The sequence below is a fragment of the Triplophysa dalaica genome, chromosome 1, assembly GCF_015846415.1.
Source record: "Triplophysa dalaica isolate WHDGS20190420 chromosome 1, ASM1584641v1, whole genome shotgun sequence".
Lineage (NCBI taxonomy): Eukaryota > Metazoa > Chordata > Actinopteri > Cypriniformes > Nemacheilidae > Triplophysa > Triplophysa dalaica.
In genome coordinates, this window is record NC_079542.1 from 31783659 (window position 1) to 31804934 (window position 21276).

At 39.0% G+C, this 21276-nt stretch overlaps 1 protein-coding gene across 1 annotated transcript; it reads left to right on the plus strand.

Annotated features, from left to right (window-relative positions):
• The first annotated feature begins 99 nt into the window (after positions 1-99).
• Positions 100-21197, plus strand: kif7 (kinesin family member 7). The gene is made up of 19 exons (XM_056755073.1): positions 100-218; positions 1722-2116; positions 2456-2656; positions 2826-3213; positions 3311-3851; positions 5494-5631; positions 6369-6566; positions 7254-7405; positions 7481-7611; positions 12386-12547; positions 12741-12943; positions 13771-13968; positions 14886-15011; positions 15191-15367; positions 15459-15674; positions 17655-17861; positions 18003-18201; positions 20328-20489; positions 20598-21197. The coding sequence occupies exons 2-19, from the start codon at positions 1789-1791 to the stop codon at positions 20960-20962; spliced, it is 4092 nt and encodes a 1363-aa protein (XP_056611051.1). The 5' UTR covers positions 100-218; positions 1722-1788; the 3' UTR covers positions 20963-21197.
• Positions 21198-21276: the final 79 nt, after the last annotated feature.

Consider the following 21276-nt stretch of genomic DNA (forward strand, 5'->3'; position numbering starts at 1 on the left):
AGCACCGCGAGAGCGCACTATGAGTTAGGTTTAAAACCAGTCTCGCGGTACTTGATGTCACACATCTAACAAGCTGCGCAGCGACACATGAGATGCAGACACCCATCGACATCGACGCATCCCGAGCTCGTGGGCTGATCTGAATCTTAATCCAGACAAGCCATCCAGGGATTGGGATTCATGGCAAAGGGATCAGATTGATCGACTACGAAAAAGCAGTAAGTTTAGAGTTATGAAAAATACTACGAAACAAAAGCGTCCTGGCTTTCGTGTTTTTCTGGGATGTGTGCCCGTTATGTGTATGTTAAAGAGGCTCGCTGAAACTTCTGAGGAGTCTGCTAGCGGCTAATTTTGTAAAATTAGCAGCGGAGCTAATCTAATTTAAACTAAAAAACATAAACGAAACCCCAAATTTGTAGAGATTTTCACCACTGTGTTTATTTTTGCTATTTTGGGTGTTTCTTTAAAAAAAAAATGAAAATGTAATGTTTACTAGAAAATGTACCAAAGCTGTTAGACATTGAGCTCAGAAAGTTTTGCTGTTTATTATTATTGTCTCTTCATTATTCTTTCTGTCATGCAGTTTGCGATTTGTCTCTTACTTAAATAACTTCGACAAAATGTCGCACAAATCTTACAAAAATAACGTCTGTTCTTCCGCATCTGTTGCAGCATTAGTCAATATTAAGGATAAACCTACAATTAATAAACAATTAATGTTGTAATTGTTGTGGCAACTCATGACGACATTTATATGTAAGGTGATCGGAAGTTTTTTTAGTATTCTAGTCATATGCCTTTTTTTGCAAGAAAAGACATTTAAATTACACGTGAGTTACATCTTAATACAGATCACACTTTATGGTCTTTTAAACAGTAAAGCTAATAAGTGCAAAACATATTTATTAGAACAGCAAACATGTATTAAGCAACATAACAAAATATTGTAATATTTATTAGTAGAAGTCGCAGCAACATAAAAAAAGATTGTAATATCCAACAAAAATGAGTTTGAATTGAAAAGTAGATGTTTAAAACTATTATTCAAAACCACAGCTCATAAAAACTAATTTTTGCATATCTGGGCTTAAAACATTATAGTTACAACAAGGCTAAGTTTACAGTGTTTTATCTTAATATATTTATTATTCAAAACAGTGAATAGTGTGATATTGAAACAAAATGTGCTATGATAATGCTGAAAGTTTGTAAAATCTAATACAAATGTACACAAATATTAAATCATTAACTAAAAATGATGTAACCATTATATATGTTTAACACAATTCCTGGGGAAACAAAGCATCACTACATCTAATGAAAGTGATCGGCCATGTTTTACTGTTGCTGACTTGCTGTACATAAAAATTGTCAAATTCTAATGTAATTTTAACTAGTTTTTATATTAGTTTGGTATAATAACATCTTTGCTTGCTCACACATCCTAAGTATTAAAATCGTTCTGTTTTTGCAAACCTTTGTGATGAGCATGCTTTTCTTTAATTGCGATAATATTTTGCAAGCATGAAAATATTGAAATTGTTGTAGTTGTGTTTACCTGGATCTGTTAAGTACATGGTTTAGAAAATCCGTTTTTTAATCAACATTAATAAATATGATTGTAGGACAGTACATTACATTGCATGTTGTTAAAGGTGTTAAAGTCTGAACACCATTGATCTTTTGATCTTGTTTAAATGTTTTTTTTATATTTTATTTAGTGGCTGTCGGATGACCAAAGTTGTCACAGACCTCTGAAGTCATGAGGGACTGCTAATCAGATCAGCGATGTCTCCAAAAGGAGTCGGCCAGAGCAAGGGGGAGGAAACCGCCGTGCAGGTGGCCGTCCGGGTGCGACCACTTTTGCCCAAAGAAATTCTGCACAACCATGAGAGCTGCATCACGGCAGACCCTGAGGAGAGGAGGGTCACCTTGGGCAATGACCGTCACTTCCACTGTGACTTTGTCTTTGAGGAGAGCTTGACCCAGGAGGATGTGTACTCTGACTGCATTCAGCACCTTATTGAATCCTTCTTTCATGGTTTCAACGCCACAGTTTTTGCCTATGGGCAGACAGGCTCGGGCAAAACCTACACCATCGGAGAAGCCGACATTTGTGAGTCTGTTTTAAAGAAATGCTTTCATATTCGAGGTATATCGACTTGAGTATTGTGACAGCCACGTGTTTTGTAAACAGATCACAATCGTGCCGTTCTTCGCTTCCTTATAGCATATTATTAATTGGGCTCAATCTAGACCAGACGTGATTCACAAGGCTATGAAAAAGCTTGTCTGTGTCTTGTTAAAATGCTTCCATGAGTTGGCACGCTCTCGCCGCCAGCAACACCTCCCCCGGCTCAGTTGCCACCCTTCCCCTTGCCATCTGAGATCTTGCTTTTCAGCATTCTGCCGCTCCGAGTTATTCATTAACCTGCTGTTGGTTTTTTGGCTGCAGCCGCTTTGAGGGAGGATGAACAGGGCATCATTCCCAGGGCCGTGGCTGAGATCTTTAAACTGCTGGACGAGAATGACCTCATCGACTTCTCCGTTCGAGTTTCCTACATCGAGGTTTACAAAGAGGTCTTCAGGGACCTGCTGGAAGTGGAGACAGCCAGTAAAGACATAAATATTCGAGAGGATGAAAAGGGGAATGTGGGTAAGTTGTGGACTGGACTTATGTCGAAAACATGAATACAATGTTTACGTACAGTATACCTTTATCCCAAAAATTCTTAAAGCAAGTCTGTTCCAATATAAAACAAGCACATGTTCTAGAGTAAGAGGGTTAAGAGTCTATTCAGGAAATCTTTTGTGTTTCGCTGCAGTGCTGTGCGGTGTGAAGGAATGTGAAGTGGAGGGGCTTGATGAGGTTCTCAGTCTCTTAGAGTCCGGAAAGACGGCCCGCCACACAGGGGCCACCCAGATGAACCCTCACTCCAGCCGCTCCCACACCATCTTCACGGTGTTGATGGACCAAAGGCGTGGATCTTCACGAGGAGCGAGCGGAACCGTGCAGATTCTGTCTTCCAAGTTCCATTTTGTGGACCTAGCTGGATCAGAGCGCATCCTTAAAACCGGGAACACTGGTGAGCGGCTAAAGGAGAGCATTCAGATCAACAGTGGGCTTCTTGCTCTCGGAAATGTCATTGGAGCTCTAGGGGACCCTAAGAGAAAAGGCACCCATATACCATATAGAGATTCTAAAATCACCAGGTACAGATTTTTTTTATTACGCTTTTGAAACATTTACAGTGAATTATTCGTGTTTGTTGCACCAAACTTTTACTGAATTGCAGCCTATTGTTCTTAGGATCTTAAAGGACTCTCTCGGAGGCAACGCCAAGACACTCATGATTGCCTGCATAAGCCCCTCATCCTCAGACTTCGACGAAAGCCTCAATACCCTCAACTACGCCAAGCGTGCCCGTAACATCCAAAACCGAGCTACCGTCAACTGCCGAGGAGAGCCGGACCGCGTCGGGGGCCTCGAGCTCCAAATTAAAGCGCTTAGACGTGCCCTTGAAAACCGCCAGCGATCTGAAACTCGCATCATCGCTCGCTCCGACCCCGGTAAAAGACTGAGGCCCTTCGAATTGGACGTGGGGAAGATCCAAGCAGAGAGCGCCCACTACAGGACATGCACAGACTCGGCCTACAGACTCTTTACAGAGCTGCAGGGAGAGGGAACGCTGAACGCTAATCAGCTGTTGAGGGTGAAGGAGTGGCTTTGCGCTGTCGAGGAGGAAAGGAGCGGGCTGACCTCAGCATCAGGTCTGGACAGTGGCATTGAGACCAGCTCTACTGAGGACAGCTCAGCGCTGAAGAAGGCACGGGGAGCATTTAATAACCAGGTATGCTGCAGGAAGTTGATCTTTGAATATTTAACAGCACCAATAGTGTCACTAGTTTCCTCATCTAGCAGTTGGTTGACAGACGGACAGAGATGGGAAGTAACATGCTACATTTTCTTTGTTACATTTACTTGAGTCAGAAATTCAAATATTTTTGAAAATATGTACTTTTCAAGTAAAATTATAAGTGAGTGATTGATTCTTTTGAGTCGATTCTTTTGAAAGCATTAATTTAACTATGTGCACAATCATTTGAATAGGCTAATGAATCAGTTCAAATGATTTGTTCAGTTTGCTGCAAGATCTGAATCATCTGAAGCAGCAGATTAATCACTCCTCGTAGCGTAAAATTTAAAAACACACAGAACACAAAGAGCATTGGATGAAGTGGATATTAATCTATATCTACACAATCAAAACAGAAATGTGTCATATCGCCAGCAATGATAAATGCCCGTCATATCCGCGCAACCTGGTCGTCAGACACAGCAACATGCGCGTTACCTGTCAGACACAGAGACGTGGGCTTGCAGGAATATAAATTTAAAGAATAGAAGGAAGAAAACTTGTTGATGGGTTTGTGGTTCATTGTTTACTGTTTGTTTACAAGTAAAAGCGTTTCATAACTTACACACGTGACACAACACGGGAAACATGAGCATAGTCAAAAATTTGTATTTCATTTAAGAGAGCACTGCAAATGTTCTAGATCATCTAAGGAAATGCTCCGAGTTTAGTTAAATGCATTTTAAACGCAAAACTCTGCTGGTTCACTTTAGTTTGACATGGACTATTATTTTAAATAAGTTGTCTCAAGTACATTGACATCAAGACTAGATGAAATTTATAGACATGCTTGTCTCTTCTGTGTTTTTCTGTTCTAATATCTGTGTGTATATTGCAAAGATATCTGCTCATGATGATTAAAAATATTGATTAAAATGTAATATAAAAATATTGCCGCTAATATTAATTTTATGAGTAGGCCAGGCCTATATAATCAGAAACAAAGTAACTATCTTCTTGAGTAGTTTTTTCATTGCATTGTTTTTTACTTTTTTAGTAAAAAGTTTAAGTATTTTTTTTAAAAGTGACTTTTCATTTAACTTGACTAACAATTTCTCTAGTTACTTGTACTTTTACTTGAGTAAAGATTTTGGCTACTCTACCCACCTCTGCAGACGGAAAGTACCGCCCTGAATTCCCATCATAGGTTGAGCCAATGTAATGCAATGTTTTGCTCGGCAATTTGCTTACAAATAGCTATTTTATATAATAGTTTTAATCTGCATATTATGTTTGGATAAGAAAAAAAATCTTTGTACTGCTTTATATTGACAGTTTATCATAAAGGTTATGATAATGTATCTTGCCTAATCGTTTTTTTTTTTCAGATTATTTTGGGCTGTTTGATTATACTTGATGCTATTTGAAGTAATACTCTGTATGTTGAGGTACTTTGAGGTTGTAGAACATTTACTGATGCTCAAGAAGTATTAGAGTAATGGTTATGCAAACATTTTAACTAGATGTTTAGTGTTTTTGGCTTTAATACTAACATTTTCAAGTTCTGTTAGGACATTTAAACGTATGAGTTGAACTATATGTCATTCTCATGTCCATGGGTTTTTTTATGGTAAAGGATCAAGTAAAAGCAGATTGGGGATGTGACCGAGAAAACGGCATTTCTCAGCTGCAGGCTCAGATACAGCAACTAGAACAAGAAAACACAGACTTCTTGGCTGCGTTGGAAGATGCCATGGAACAATACAAACAGCAGGTGAGTCAATCATCTAGCAAAAATCACAAAATGTCTTGCAAAAGCATCTAAATAAAGAAAGACTTGCTGCGTGCTGTGCTAATTATATGTGCGCTGGTCTGTGTTTGTGAAAGACGGGACACATTCATTGAATTCAGTTTTATTCCTATAGCGCTTTTCACAATTGAAAAATTGATGCAAAACAGCTCCACTGAAAAGACATTTTAGCATAAAACAGTAGAGAAGGGAAAAAAAGCTGAAAGATTATGCGGAGATGGATAGATAATTGTGGTCTTGTGACGAGATGTCTCTCGGGTGTGTCTTGAGAAATTATTGGCACGAAAACTGTAGAACTGTTATGAAAAAATGGACTTGGAATGAAACATACCTAAACACATTTAGACCATGGATTGAATTGATTTGTACTTATTTGTTCCACTGTTTGTAAGCAACCTCTTACTGCATAATTCCTACATTAAAAAAAAGTAATTCTTACACATGCACCTATTATGACTATTTAGATGGTAACTACAAACCCGCATGTGGTACAAACTAGCCGACACCTACTGAGAAACGGCTACATTTCGACCAGACTTGCAATCCTATTACCCATTTTGGGAAAACCAGATAAAAACATTTTTTTCAATCCCAGAAGCCTAAGTATTTACCTTTGTCAAATAATTTGTCTCTCTATAACACCTTTAAAAACGGCATGTTCTGGATGCTATTACTAGACATCATTCTTTTTGGTTTTCTAGAGTGATAAGCTGCAGGAGCAGCAGGATCTAATAGCTGAGCTTCACAGTCTGTTAGCCCAGCCTGATGGAGGGGGGCTCCTGCACTTGAGACACAGACCTCACACCGCCCCCATTAACTCTCTAATTCAAACATCTGACGGCACAGGCCATCTGACTCCTCCCTATGACGCCGATGGAGGCAGATCCACCAACAGACAGGTAAATAATACGTTTTGATTTGTCTCGCAGCGTCTTCAACCTCAAACAGCCGTCAGCTTTAATTAAAGGTGCAAACCACAGCTTCCGCCACTGGGACAGAGCTGTTTGGAGTAAACATGCATCTTGAATCGCTTATCGCATTGCCATGTAAAAATCAGAATGAGGTCCCATTTACACATTTGATGCTTATTTTTGTCACATACTTTATAGCAATAAAATTTAAAGGTGCTTTGTATAATGTTTTGGATGATCTATTCAAATGCAATATAATGTACATGACTATGTCTTCCGAGGTTTTTAAAGACCTGACATAATGAAGTGTTATGTTTGAATTACCTTAGAATCTACATACAAAGCAGAGCCCCTTGCAGGGAATTAAAAATGTTGTTTTACGGTAGCCCTAAATGGACAAACTTCTCTACAGAACATGTTTCATAAATACGTTATCTCCTTCGGCAAAGAAATGACAATGTGACCACATGTTTGTCTTCTGTCAGCCACCGTAGTGGTCGAAAGGGAGGGGTGGAGTGAGCCGTTGGTTGCAATTCACAACCTCATGACTAGATGCCGCTAAGTTTCATATACTAGACATTTCATTTGTGAACAAATGACAAATATTTCATGGCATATCTACTCAATGAAATGTTAATAATGCTGTTTTTGTTGTATTGTTATAACTGTTTTTAGGCTGGAATTGGTGTGTCAGTTGATGGCAGCTCATTTTTAGACCATGCGCAGTGGGAGAACGGGTTTGAAAACACTCACTGCGAGACCTTTGGGAATGGAGCGAGTCGTGATGGTGAAGATGGACCCATCAAAGCCTGCAGGGACCAACTCAAGTATGGGTGATCACATTATTATTTACCAGCATTGTTTAGATTGCTTGTATCCAAACTGTTTACTGTTATCAACAGATCCATCAATGTTACCTGGACAAAGAAAGATGCCCCAGTACATCAAGGATTTTCTGCTGCGAGCAGGGCACCTCTGTCACAAGTGCTTGGGCACAACCTATTTCCAGCTGTCCAGAACGCTAGACGTACATGTAAGTTAAACATCTCTTGGGAGTTACAGTTTGTGCACACTATGGTCCAGCAGTGTAAAGTACAGTGGCAAAAACAAGTATCTGAACCTTTTGGAATTTCATGGTTTTCTGAATAATTTGTCATAAAATGTGATCTGATCGTCATCTAAGTCAAGGGTATTGACAAACATGAAAAAAAATAACACAACATTTTTGGGGGTCTTTCATGCCTTTATTGAGAACAACCAAAAGAAACAAGTGCTTGTGGAAAAAGTATATGAACCCTTGAGTTAATGACCTCAATTTGGAGTCAGGTTTTAGCACACCCGGAGTCTCATTAAGATAATACGTTTGGAGTTGTGGACTACAGCTACTTTGACAGACAAAAAACCCTTAAACTTTTGGAGTTTGCTCTGCATAAGAAAAACACACTTATGTGAGCCACGCCTCGTCAAAAAGAGCTTTCAGATGATCTACAATCAAGAATTGTTGATTTACATAAATCTGTCAAGGGTTAAAAAGTTATTTCAAAGACTTTAGAAATTCACCAGTCTACAGTTAGGCAAACAATCTACAAATAGAGAAACTTTGGGACTGTTGCTACTCTACCAAAAAGTGGGTACCCAGTCAAAATGACACCAAGAGCACATTGAAAACAAATCAATGAGGTAAAGGAAAAACCCTGAATGACAGCCAAAGATTTGAAGGCATTATTGGAACTTGCTAACATCTCTGTTCATGAGTCTACAAAACGTAAAACTCTGAACAACCATGGTATCCATGGCAGGACACCACGAAGGAACATTGCTTTCTGTAAAAGAACATTGCTGCACGCCTGAAGTTTGCAAAAGAGCACATTGACACTCCACAGCTGTATTAGCTAAATGTTTTGTGGACTGAAAAAAAACTAAGATTGAACTATTTGGAAAAAACACACAGCACCACATCTGGTGTAGAAAGGTCATGGCATATCATCATGAAAACATCATCCCAACTGTAAAGTATGGTGGAGGAAACATCATGATTTGGGCCTGCTGTGCTGCATCAGGGCCTGGCCAGCTTGGAATCATTGAGGGGAAGATAAATTGTCAAGCATATCAGACAATTCTTCAGGATAATGTGAGAATATCTGTATATCAGCTGAAACTGTGTAGAAGGTGGGGGATGCAACAGGACAAGACCTAAAAACACTGGAGCAAGTCCACAACAGAATGACTTCAGAAAAACAAAATCCGCCTTTTGGAATGACCAAGTCAGAGCCCATACCTCAACCCAATAGAGATGCTATGAATTGACTTGAAGAGGCCCATACACTGCAGGTCTGATCCACAGCTACAGGAAGCGCCTGGTTGAGGTTATTGCTGCCAAGGGGGGTCAACCAGTTATTAATTCTATTAATTAGTTCACTTACTTTTTCCACTGCCATTTTGAATGTTGAATGACTGTGTTCGATAAAGACATGAAAGATCAGAATTTTTAGACACGTTATGTTTGTCAATACCCTTGACTTAGATGAAGATCAGATCACATATTATGACAAATTTATTCAGAAACCATGAAATTCCTAAAAGTTTACATACTTTTTCTTGCCACTCTATATTAATTACTTTACTCCGTCTTCTAAATGTAGACCATGTTAATATGTTATATAAGGGATACTTCACCCAAAAAAGAAAATTAACTCAACATTCAGTGTTTCCCATAGGATCCCTTATCTAGAGAAACATAGGCTGCGTAACGGAAGTCTATTTGAATTATAAACAGAGAGTGTCTTTGCAATAACTAATCACATATTTCAAAACTACAGTCCTAATTTCTAGATAGAAATGCAATCAGAAGTCTCATAGGTGCTTTTAATAACCTCCCCCCACAGGAATACACCAAAAAAAGGAGCGAGGCCTATGAGAAGAGTGCTCTGTTATAAGAGATTGTAAACATTTGACTGAGCTATGGGCTAAAATACTTTCATCACAGTCCTACAGCTACCCGCATTCTCATATAACCAACGGTCAAATAACAGTAAGATATTGTGTGTGTGTGCACATACCTCTTAAACACTTTTACGAAATGTCCATTGAAGTCCTGCTTGCAAATATCTCCTGGTCAATCTGCTTGTTTTATTTATCCAACTCGGGTCCAATATAAAAAAGAAAAGCTAACGCTTCTGTTATTAGTGTAAATATATATTACCGCTCTGAAGCCATTTGTTCAGGTGTCATTCCCCTCACCATAGAAGAAACAAAAATTGCGATCTCTAAGAAAGATTGACATTTGCCAATCAACTAATGGACCTCCGTTACACTTTGATCGATCTGCATGTTTTTAACTGATAGTGAAGTTGACGCCATTGTTACTGTTAATTGCTAAAAGCAAAAGTTTAGGAAAAAAAAACGTGAGAGGGGCACCGACCAATCACAACAGCCTGAGAAGTGGAAGCCTATCACTAAAGACTTGGTCAGCTTTTCCAATCAGAGCGTTTCGGAAGGAGGGCATTTATATAGACTGGGAGAAATCAAGTCGTTCTGTTAGTAGAGGGACAGCGATGAACAATAGACTTGAAATATGTTAAATATAAAGCGTTTTTTGAAATTACATGAACATGAACATCCATTGTTAAACACCCCAAAGACATAACCAAAGCCTCTAAAACAGCCAAAGACTGGGTCCTTTAAATGATCCAGATCATCAAACTTAATTTTACACAAAGAAAACCAGAGTAAATTGAAAATGCAGTTTTTAAACGATGGTTTTATTTATTAAGGGAAATAAAATTCAGACATTTCTGACCCTATGTGAAAAAGAAATTGCCCCCTAAACCTAATAACTAGTTGTGCCACCCTTGGCGGCAACTACTGCAATCAAGCGTTTGTCTTTCACAAACGCTGTGGAGGAATTTTGGCCCACTCTTCTTTGCAGAATTGTTTTAATTCAGCCACATTGGAGGGTCTTCCAGCATGAACAGCCTTTTATGGTCATGCCACAGCATTTCAATTGGATTTAAGTCCAGACTCTGACTAGGCCACTCAAAAACCTTTATTTTGATATTCTTCAACCATTCAGAGGTCGAATTGCTCTTGTGTTTTGGTTGATTGTTCTGCTGCATAACCCAAATGCGTTTAATCTTGAGGTCACAAACCGAAGGCCAGATTTTCTCTTTTAGGATTTTTCTTAGAGTGAAGTTCTTTAGATGTTGTTCTGGGATCTTTTATGTCCTTCTGGACGAGTCGTCGTTGAGCTCTTGGAGTAATTTTGGTAGGCCGGCCACTCCTGGAACGGTTTACCACTGTTCCATGCTTTCTCCATTTGTGGATAATGGCTCAAACTGTGGTTCGATAGACTCCCAAAGCCTTTGAAATGGCTTTGTAATCATTTCTAGACTGATACATTTCAATTACTTTGTTTCTTATCTGTTCTCGAATTTCTGTAGATCATGTTATGATGAATTACTTTTTCACATAGGGTAAGAAATGTTTGGATTCTTTTTTCCCTTAATAAAGAAAACCATTTTTTGTATTTACTCTGGTTTTCTTTGAGTAATTAAAAAACAAGTTTTTTTTAATCATCTGAATAATTTAAGCAGGACAAATATGCAACAAAAAAAAAATAGGGAAGGAGGCAAATACTTTTTCACACAACTGTAGTTATGCTGTGATTATCTTTGTTTCCATTTTCATTGAGTTTGTCTATATTGGCTGGTTGCTTCTTGTCACATGACCTGCGATGTACTTGCGGTTTTATGAAAAGTTCTTGCGGCGCCGTCGCGCCTGCAAAAAAGAGCACTGCATGCGCATGCGCGTCGCGACCCCGTAACCCCCTATCATTTCATTTTAAGAGAGAATGCATGCAAACATGGAAGATGAGGACGTGCACGAGGGTACTCACGCTGCCAGGTTCCACTCTCACCAAACAAGTCAGGAAAGAGAGAAGATGTGTAAGTGCTGTTTATCCACTTGTTATCCGAACGCAGATACTGTCATTAGCACGGATGGATAAAAAAAGTGACAAATATACTTGGGCGGCCATTAATATACCTTGGGGAACCGCTTAAGTAAATGCATTGTATGGGAAACACTGCCATTTACTTAATAGTTCCAAATCTGTATAAATGTCTTTGTTCTGATGAACACAGAGAAAGAATTCTTATAACCAGACAGATTTTGCCCCCCATTGATTCCCATAGTAGGAAAGATACAATGGTAGTCAAATGGGCACCAGAACTGTTTGCTGTCCTACATTGTTCAAAATGTTTTCTTTTGTGTTCAACAGAATCTATATATTTTTTCATTTTTGGGTGAAGTATCCCTTTAAATGCATTTGAGAGCTTTGTTGTTATTTTTTTTCTCTACTTCTTCTATGGACATGCAGCAATACTTACATGGTAAGTTAATAAGCCTGTTGCTACAAATTTGCAGACCCTCCCATTGAGAATGTGTAGAGATGTATTGTGTAAATTTCACTAAAGTGATATGTACCGATTCTGAAGATCAAATTAATTTTTCTCAACTTTCTGAATATTATTAATACAGATTTTTGAACAATATATCAGTGCATCTTTAGTATCTAGAACCAAAGTAGCTTTCATGTGGCTCAGTAGTTGGAGCATGGCACTAGCAATGCCAAGGTTGTGGGTTTGATCCCAGGGTATTGCACATAGTCAGAAACTATATGTATAATACAATACAATGTAAGTCGCTTTGGATAAAAGCGCCTGCCAAATGCATTAATGTAATGTAATCTATTTGTGAAGCATTACTTGAGATTGATGTTGTAAACGGAGCCTTTTGTTTTGATTCAGCTAACAGCAGCATTGGAGAAAGCTCGGCGTGGGAGAGTGTGAGAGGCTTTGGAGGTGAGCTTTACTCAGAGAGAGGGCTTCTTCAAGCCCAACAGAAGATCAGAGAACTCTCCATAACCATCCGCATGAAGGAGGATCTCATTAAAGAGCTGATCAAAACAGGTGAGTTAGTTATGCTTGTAATTTTCATTGGATCGCTCATATTGAAAATGACTCCATAGAGAAAGAGAAAAGGACTTGGAAAACAGCTCAGACATGAAATATTATGGTTGCACAAATTATATATTTATATTGATTCCCTCTGCTGTTTCAATGATTATTTCATTTTTGTATCCCCTTCTCATTCTCTCTCCAGGTAAAGATGCCCAGGCCATGAACAAGCAGTACAGTTGTAAGATCTCTGAGCTCGAGTCCGAAGTGGAACAGGCTCGCATTGAACTCACAGAGGCTCAGAAGCAGCTGCAGGACCTGGAGCTTCAGGGGGGCCGTGACGCAGCTGACCGCTCCAAAGCCCAGGAGTGCAGGAGAAAGATCGCAGCTGCACAGAGCAAAGTTCAGGTCTGTGTCTTTGCCTCGCCTTCCTGAAAGGCAATGTAGAAGCTTTTCTGTAATGTTGTCACGTCTTCATCTGTACAAGTGGTATGTTGCTAAAAACAAGAACTAATAGATTTTTTTGTGGTTATAGCTGCAGCACGTCTCAAATTTGCTGCATTCTGTCTGTGAAACACTCATTACACAACAAGATGGTTAACAGCATGGAAACCGTTTTTGTCGAACATCTGTTCGTCCTTAAGCTTAAAAAAAAACGGTTTCAGTAAACATTTTAAAGATCGGGTAACACACGCAGTTTCTGCTGATCTCCTATTAATCTTGGGAACCTATACAGATGAATTGCATCCGTTGTATCTTCGAAGATGTTTAGTTTGTTTAAAAATAGGGAAAAACACTAGCTGCTGGAGGTAGGCAGTGGGACGGAACTACAGCACGAGCACACAACATTATGCACATACACGCCGATTGCCAACAAAACACAGCCGTTCATGTCCAGCATCTTTTTACTACTGGGACCGTGCCATCTATCAGTTTCAAACAATCTCCTAATCCGGCGCCATATCCACCGTTTATATCAAATCAGTGAACAAACAAGCATTCAACAGGGTAGAGAAGTCAGATTGCATGACATTGCCTGTAACCCGCATTTTATCTTTAAAACCTACTAAATGTGCAGTACTGTTTACTGCATGGCAATGCAAATTAAGTGCAGATGTAAAATCTGATGTGCAGAAAGCAACCGAACCATGGTGGGACCTTATCTCGCAAGGTTTTAAAACAGAGGATTCGGTTCTTGTATTGAAAATGTAACTGCATGTGTTTTATTTGTGCAGGTGTTAAAGCAGAAGCAGCGAGACACTGCTCAGCTCGCCAGCCTGTCCGCGCAGAGTGAGCGGCGCGTGCATGAACTCGAGAGGAATGTGCAGAGCATGAGACAGCAGCAGGACCTGCTGCAGCGGCGTCTGCGAGAGGAGAGCCAGCAGAAGAGACGACTGGAAAGTGAGATGCAGAAGGGAAAACACAGAGTCAAGGTGAGCTGACTCACTGTTGTGTTTTTAGCAGCGCAGGTGAGGAATGAATCCTCTGGGAAATATTGTAAATGGAATTAAAGATGAAGTGTGAGATTTCTGTTCTGCTAGTAGTTTAGTTTTTCTAAACGTTGGACAGATTATAAGCAGTTTGTACTTTGTGAATAGATATTTGCTCCCGAATATTAGACTCAGAGTTTTTTTACAGTGAACGTCTGAGCACGTCTGAGAGCTAAATTCTGATATGATGACACATTGATAATATCACTTGTTCACGTGTGTTTCTTGACAAAATAATATGGCATCTATTTCTTGGTGAATTATTCCTTTAATGGACTACAGCATGGCTAGTCAACTGGCGCCTTAACATTTCAAATAAGTGGAGAGACCGTAAAACGCAGGAAGGGTATACCACGCGAATTGTTGTCTCAGATAAGGAAAATCTGAGGTTTATTTTAACTGCATTTATTTTGTATGAAAATACGGTTATATTTACGAAAAGCAGCTGTTCATCTCCCTCCAGAACTCGTAGTACAAGTTCTTGGGGGACATGATGAATGCTATTGGAATTCACACGAAGATGCGACAATATCGTTCAGTATTATAGCAGTATAGTAAAGTATTGTTCACATAAATTGATTCGCTTTATAAAACGCTAATTTAACGTTACAAGGGGCAGGGATTACTTTTATGTTGAACGATAAGCGTTTTTTACTTTCATTGTTTTGACTTTAATTAATTCATCTAAATAGTAATGTTTTGAAAGGTTCCCCACTTGCTTCTTTGGCAAAAAAATGCTTTGCAGAATCAATTGTCATTTTTTTGTTTCTTGTATCCAGACAATTTGCTCAGGGACCTCTCAGTTACTTTGGTGTCTTTTATGACCTGATCTGTGTCAAACCTTCTCAATCCTTGCGCAGGAGCTGGAGATTAAGAACGAACAGCAGCAGAAGATCCTGAGGATAAAGACAGAGGAAATCGCTGCGTTTCAAAGGCAGAGAAGGAGCGGAAGCAATGGCTCTGTTGTATCATTAGAAGAGCAGCAGGTAGTGGAAATTGTTTACTCGAATGTTTACTTGAGTATAAATGGTGTTTATTGCGTTCACATACGTTTGAAAGAATATTATTATTGTTATTGGATTACTTTTCAGGAGAGGTTTGAGATATTTGAGCATTATCTCTGAATTGCATGTTTGGCTCAAAGCTTTTAAATTTAATTGAGCAGAAGATAGAAGAGCAGAAACGCTGGCTCGATGAGGAAATGGAGAAGGTTCTGGAACAACGGCGGGGTTTAGACGGCCTGGAAGGAGAGCTGACCAAACGAGAAGAGATCTTAGCCAAAAAGGAGGCCTTGCTGATGGAGCGCAGCGGACTGGAATCCAAAAAGCTTCGATCTAGTCAGGTCTTAAAGAACCTATACACTTCGCTGTGTCCCATCACCGGTTATTGAACCCCTTTTTATTCAATAACCTTTTGATCTCATTGTTTTGCAGGCCCTCAGTAAAGACCTGGTGACCCTGTCGAACCGAATCGAATCTCTGGAGCGGGAGCTGATCGAGAGGAACGGTCTTCTGCGGAGTAGCAGCGCACAAGACTCCGAGCAGATCAGACAGGAGATCTCCAACCTCAGACAGGAGAAAGAACAGCTTCTCCAGCAGAGGGTGGAGCTGGACGACAAACTGAGACAGGGCAATCTGCTTTCTCCTGAGGTAGAAATCCCTGTTTTTATTGAATGGAAAAGTATTAAAGGGTTTTACTGCTCAGTCTCTGCTCCATTATGCAAACTTTGTTGGCAGAATATACGGCATGATGCAATGAATAGATATAATAGATCCGTCACAGTATTTGAAACACTTAGAGCTTCAAAGCTAAATTGAGGCTGCCATGTTGGAATAACCACAAGATCTTTTAAATATAAATGGGAATACTTTGAATTTTATGAAAGCTCCAACACGTCCCTTGTGTAAGAGCCAAAATGACATCCGGCCTAATGGTTAAAGGGATAGTTCATTCTAAAAATACAATTTGTGGTTTATTTACTCAGCCCAAGGCCATCCAGGATGTAGATGACATTTTTTCTTGAGGAGAGCAATAAAGAAAATGTCTGGGTAAATCCGCAGCCCTTTGTTCTTCATATAATGGATGTGATTGGCGGCCATGCCTTCAAGAGTTCTGAAAGCACATACTGTATATCCAACACAAGCGCGATCCCCTCTGCTCCTGGTGACATATTAACGTCTTGTGAAGCAAATCGATTGTTATTTGCAATAAACGAAACGTGATTTATAAGCGGATTTCTACAGCGTACTCCAAACATGTCCTGACCACAGTTCCAGTCGCGTAAATGACTTCTTACAAGATCTGCACACGCGTCTTCTCTCTACGTTGTAAACAGACTGGTATCGTTCACTTTGAGATCATGCATATGTCATTTACACGACAGGAAGTGCGATCAGGACACGTTAAAAAAAGTATTAAAAAATGACTAGTATATGATTTTATGGCAGTGCCCATAATTCACTTGTTGACCATTTTGTGCAAAGACGATCTACTACATCATATATACTTTTCTTTATTCTATTTATCTTTTTTACCACCACATCAAAAACTTCAAATATGTGAAAGTGACCTGTTTGTCAGGTATGGAGACACATACCCGAAACATGACCTCTGCATTTAACCCATCCAGAGAGTAGTGAACACACATACACCCGGAGCAGTGGGCTGCTATCACTGTAGCGCCTCGGGAAGCAAGTAGGGGTAAGGTGCCTTTCTCAAGGGCACCTCAGTCGTTACCCGCCGGCCCTAAGATTCCAACCAGCAACCTTCTGGTCACGAGTCCGACGCTCTAAGCATTAGGCCATATCCAGCAAATTGTGTGGATACAAAGAAACAAAAAATGACAACTTTTTATATTACAAATTGATACTGGCAAATTTTTTTTACTAAAGAAGTGAGTGGGGAACTTTTCAAACATTACACTGTAGACCAGGGGTCTTCAACAACTTTTTTTGGAGGGCCAGATTCCAAAACTATAAATAAAAAATATACAATTCCATACAATTTTATATTAAAATATAATCTAAGGGTATTCAGTGTGGTATTCTGAGCATTGCTGTAGAAACGAATACTTTCTGGGTATGAGGAGAGCTGGAACAGATGACTGTCATCTCGTAATTACAGTAATTCTGACACAATGTGAATGCAGGAGTAGAACACTTCAGCCAATCTTGTTTACATGCTGTAAGATGTGACATTCTTAAGCTTTTGTAGTAATGCTGCATTCACTGCACGTTACAATTAACGTCAATACAAGTTCTTGACTTGAGACCATTTACATCTTCATCAAAAGCTGTTACGTTACATAAAAAGATTCTGCAGCCTAAATCTATAGTTGGTTACAGATACACATTTCTTTTCAGTGTTTTTTCCTAAACATTATAAGCACATAGAATTGAATTCATTTTGGTTAATTTCATCCACATCAAAGCTGCAAATAGATACAATTTGCCTCTCTGTAAAGATAACTTGTTTTTATTTTTAAAAAAATCTAAACATGAAATTTTGATTAGTATATGCATTCTCTTGGAATCAAACCCATGACTTACTGTTCCTAAGCTGTTACCAGTGCCATGCTCTACAAGTTACATGAACTCCGTAGGCCATAACAATTTAAACTTTGTCAACAGGAAGAACGCACTCTCTTCCAACTGGACGAGGCCATCGAGGCTCTAGATGCCGCTATAGAGTACAAGAACGAAGCGATCTCCCAAAGACAGAGACAGCTGAGGGCATCAGGAAGCATGCTCACCCAATGGGAGATGAACCTGATGGCCAAGCTCAGCTACCTGTCAGCCTCGGAAACTCGAGCCTTGTTGTGTAAATACTTTGATAAGGTCAGTCCTGAGTTGTTTCTTTTAAAAATTGTACACCACGTCAAACCTTAGTCTCTAGCCTCTGTGGTAACATTGAGCCTGTTTTGGCAAGGGTAGACCCAGCTTTTAAAAACTGCTTAACACTGTATGTGCCGGATGAAGGTCGTGTCCCTCCGCGAGGAGGAGAGGAGGCTGCAGTTGGCCCTGGCCGAGCTGGAGCTCAGAGTCGAGGAGCAGCAGAATCTGGTTGGTTGGCTGGAAGCAGCTCTGGAGAGACAGCAGATAGAGGCGGATCGCAAACTCACCCAGCAGCAGAAGGAACATGAGAGAAATATCCAGCTACTGCTGCAACAGTGCCGAGGTCTGAATGTTATTCACACTATAAGAGAAATGGAGACACAGCTCAGTATACTGAAGTGTCTGAAGTATGGCTGCATGATTCTGATAAGAATCATAATTGTTATTTTGCTTTTAAACCAACCATCAAACCTCTCTGCTCAGAACTCGCTTGTTTAGGGTAAAGATTATAGGCTTACAGACACAATTATGCATCTGACAGGTCCCTATTTAAAACAGTTTTGTGTGTTTAGTGTAGCTATTTTGTCACAGGGTTTCCGCGGGGTCTTAAAATGTATTAAAAGTTGATCAATAAATTGAGAGAAAAATAAGGCCCTTAAAAAGCTGTTAATGCCATTTTCCAAGGTATTCCATTTTGTATCATGTTTTTAGATTTATCCAAAGAGGGCATATGCTACAGTTGCCGTACTCCTCTGTGTGTCGGAAGGCGATCAGTTTCATTTCGCTTTCCGAAATTAATTACCTTGTGCTTCGTTTCCCACCCTTCCGAATTATGTTGCATTAATAAGAAGTTATCTCAAACCCTTTTTAAATGTAAAAAAATGAAATGTAAAAAAATCATAGCTTCATCAGAATGAGATGACTGTGAATACTATTATCATTTTAGCTCTGTGAACACAGAAAAAAATTATGCTTATGATTCGTATTTGTCAAAGGGTCACAAACAAATTGTCACACAATGACCAACATAGGACATGAATGAGTAATATGAACAATATAAAAGCTAAGAGAAACTTTTGGTGGAACAAACTACAAACCAGCCACTGTGCAGAAAAAAAGTGCACAGCAATCAAGGGGTGATTCTAAATTATTCACAAATAGTCCACACACACACAAACACATACACTGAACTGGTAAGGCTGCAACAGAGCAAATTTTTAGGTATGTTTAATAAAATCACTAAATGAAAAAAGGCTCTCTCTGACACACAAATAGACAGAGGCCCGTGCGCACACACACACACACACACACAGGAACCTAGAAGTTACACCACGCCATTACACGTTTTACAAACATATGGCACTAATCTGCTTTCCAAAGATTGGATTTTAACAGCCTGGTATCTGTTTTAACCTTAAGTAATCCATTAATTAAATTATTATATTTAAAAAGAATTTACTAAATTGTAAAAAAAATGTTTTTTTATTGTTTTCAATGGGTAGAACAATGTTAAACAATTATAACATAAATATAATTTATTACCATCAAATTCTCTCAAAATGAAAAATAAGAAATATTTTGAACAAAAATGTATACTTTCATTTTCCTGAAAAAGTTAGAGGAGCCAAGTGTCACCGCCAAGGAGCTAAGTGTGACAACAAAATGAAGAGGCCCAGTAAACTAAATAAAATAACAATTAATTGCAAAATATTTGTAAGTGTTTTATTTATCACCATCCATTCCTTATTTTGTTAGATATCTTAGTTATCAAATACTAAGTAACAAAATGGCTTTCCATGTGTTCCCTTCATAACTAAATAATACAAAACTTGGTACTTTTCAAACCCAAAATATCTAAAAGTTGACAAAACATGAACAAAAAGTTAAAAAATACATCTATGAGATTGTCTAAAGAACATTAAAATCAACGTTTCCTAAATCATATCTGAACAGCTAAGGAATTCACAAACTTCTCTAGTGGTTACTCTATTACACATGCCACTGCACATGTTCTTGCTTTGTCTACAACTAGAAGGCTGTAATCAAAAATTACCAAAATATGGGTTTGAATAGCCTGCTCTCTGTTTTAACCTAAAATAGTGCATACATTGAAAAACATTTTTTAAGTATGTTTAATTTTTTTTCTTCAGTGGGTTGAAATGGATGATAATTATTAGATCAATAATAATTAGTAGTACCATCAAATTATTTTAAAATGCGAAAGAAAAAAGGAAAAATCATTAATAAACAAAAAATGTATTACAATTATTTATTAAGGCTTCGGTCACATTTGACTGCGAAGGAGCAAAGTGAGATCCCTAAACAAAGATTCCCAGAGGGTTAAGACTGTTTAGATGTGCTATCTTACAATCAGTATATACATTATAAAATGTAAGTTAAAGTGTTGTCAATGTACGATTAAAACTTTGAATCTTATTACTGTATTTTGCCTGTTTGTTGTGTCTGCAGAGCAAATGGATGAAGGTCTGGCAGGTAGACAGCGACAGTATGAAGGCTTGATACACAACCTCCGCAAAGAGCTGAACCTTTGCAGAGCAGCCAATCAGGAGCTAAATAGCAAACTGCGGGAAATGCACAGCCCCGTGAATCAGGCTGGGGAACAGAGCAAAGGTGACAAATGACGCTGTTATACTTAATGTAATCTATTTCATATATAAAATATTGTTCTCTACTGTCAAAAACACTAACTGGTTATATAAAACTTGACTTGACCCGCAGGTGTTATTGAAAGGGTCCCGTGCAGAGTCGCTGAAGACACGGTCAGGTCTTCCCTCGAGGCTGAGAGATTTCAGAGATCGAGGGAGGAGATGCGGGACCTCGTGAACGCGCCTCTCCCGCCTACCTGGAGGCGCTCATCTCTCCCTACTGAAGATCAGTGTAACATGGACGAACTGAGACAGACAGCAGCCTGTGAACTGCCAAATAATCGAATAGTTCAACCCAGTGGGATATCTGCACACTGGAACGGGACTGCCTCCCTACCTCTCTCACGACCCCGGAGGGAATCCAGGAGATCGAGCCTCAACACGGGACCACTATGTACCAATTCAGCAATAATTGATGTTCGTAAAAATCCAGTGTAGTGAAAAACCTTTGTACAATGAAAACTTGTTTATGAATCCAATAATCCAATGTTTTCTATAATATTACATTGTTAAATATATGTTGTAATGGTATGCTTTTTATTGATCCTCCTTGAAGTGTACGTTATAATGGAACTGTTTCAAGTTTCAGACCCTCTTTGACATTTTTTGTGATTAGATAAGGCTATTTCCTCCCTAGATTAAATAAAAGTAGCCTTGACAGAAAAAAATGCTATACTTTTGTTTACGTTCCGTCTTTCATATAGTGTTAGGCTTGCGTATTTTCTGATGCTTTCTAAGAAATTGTGTAAGAG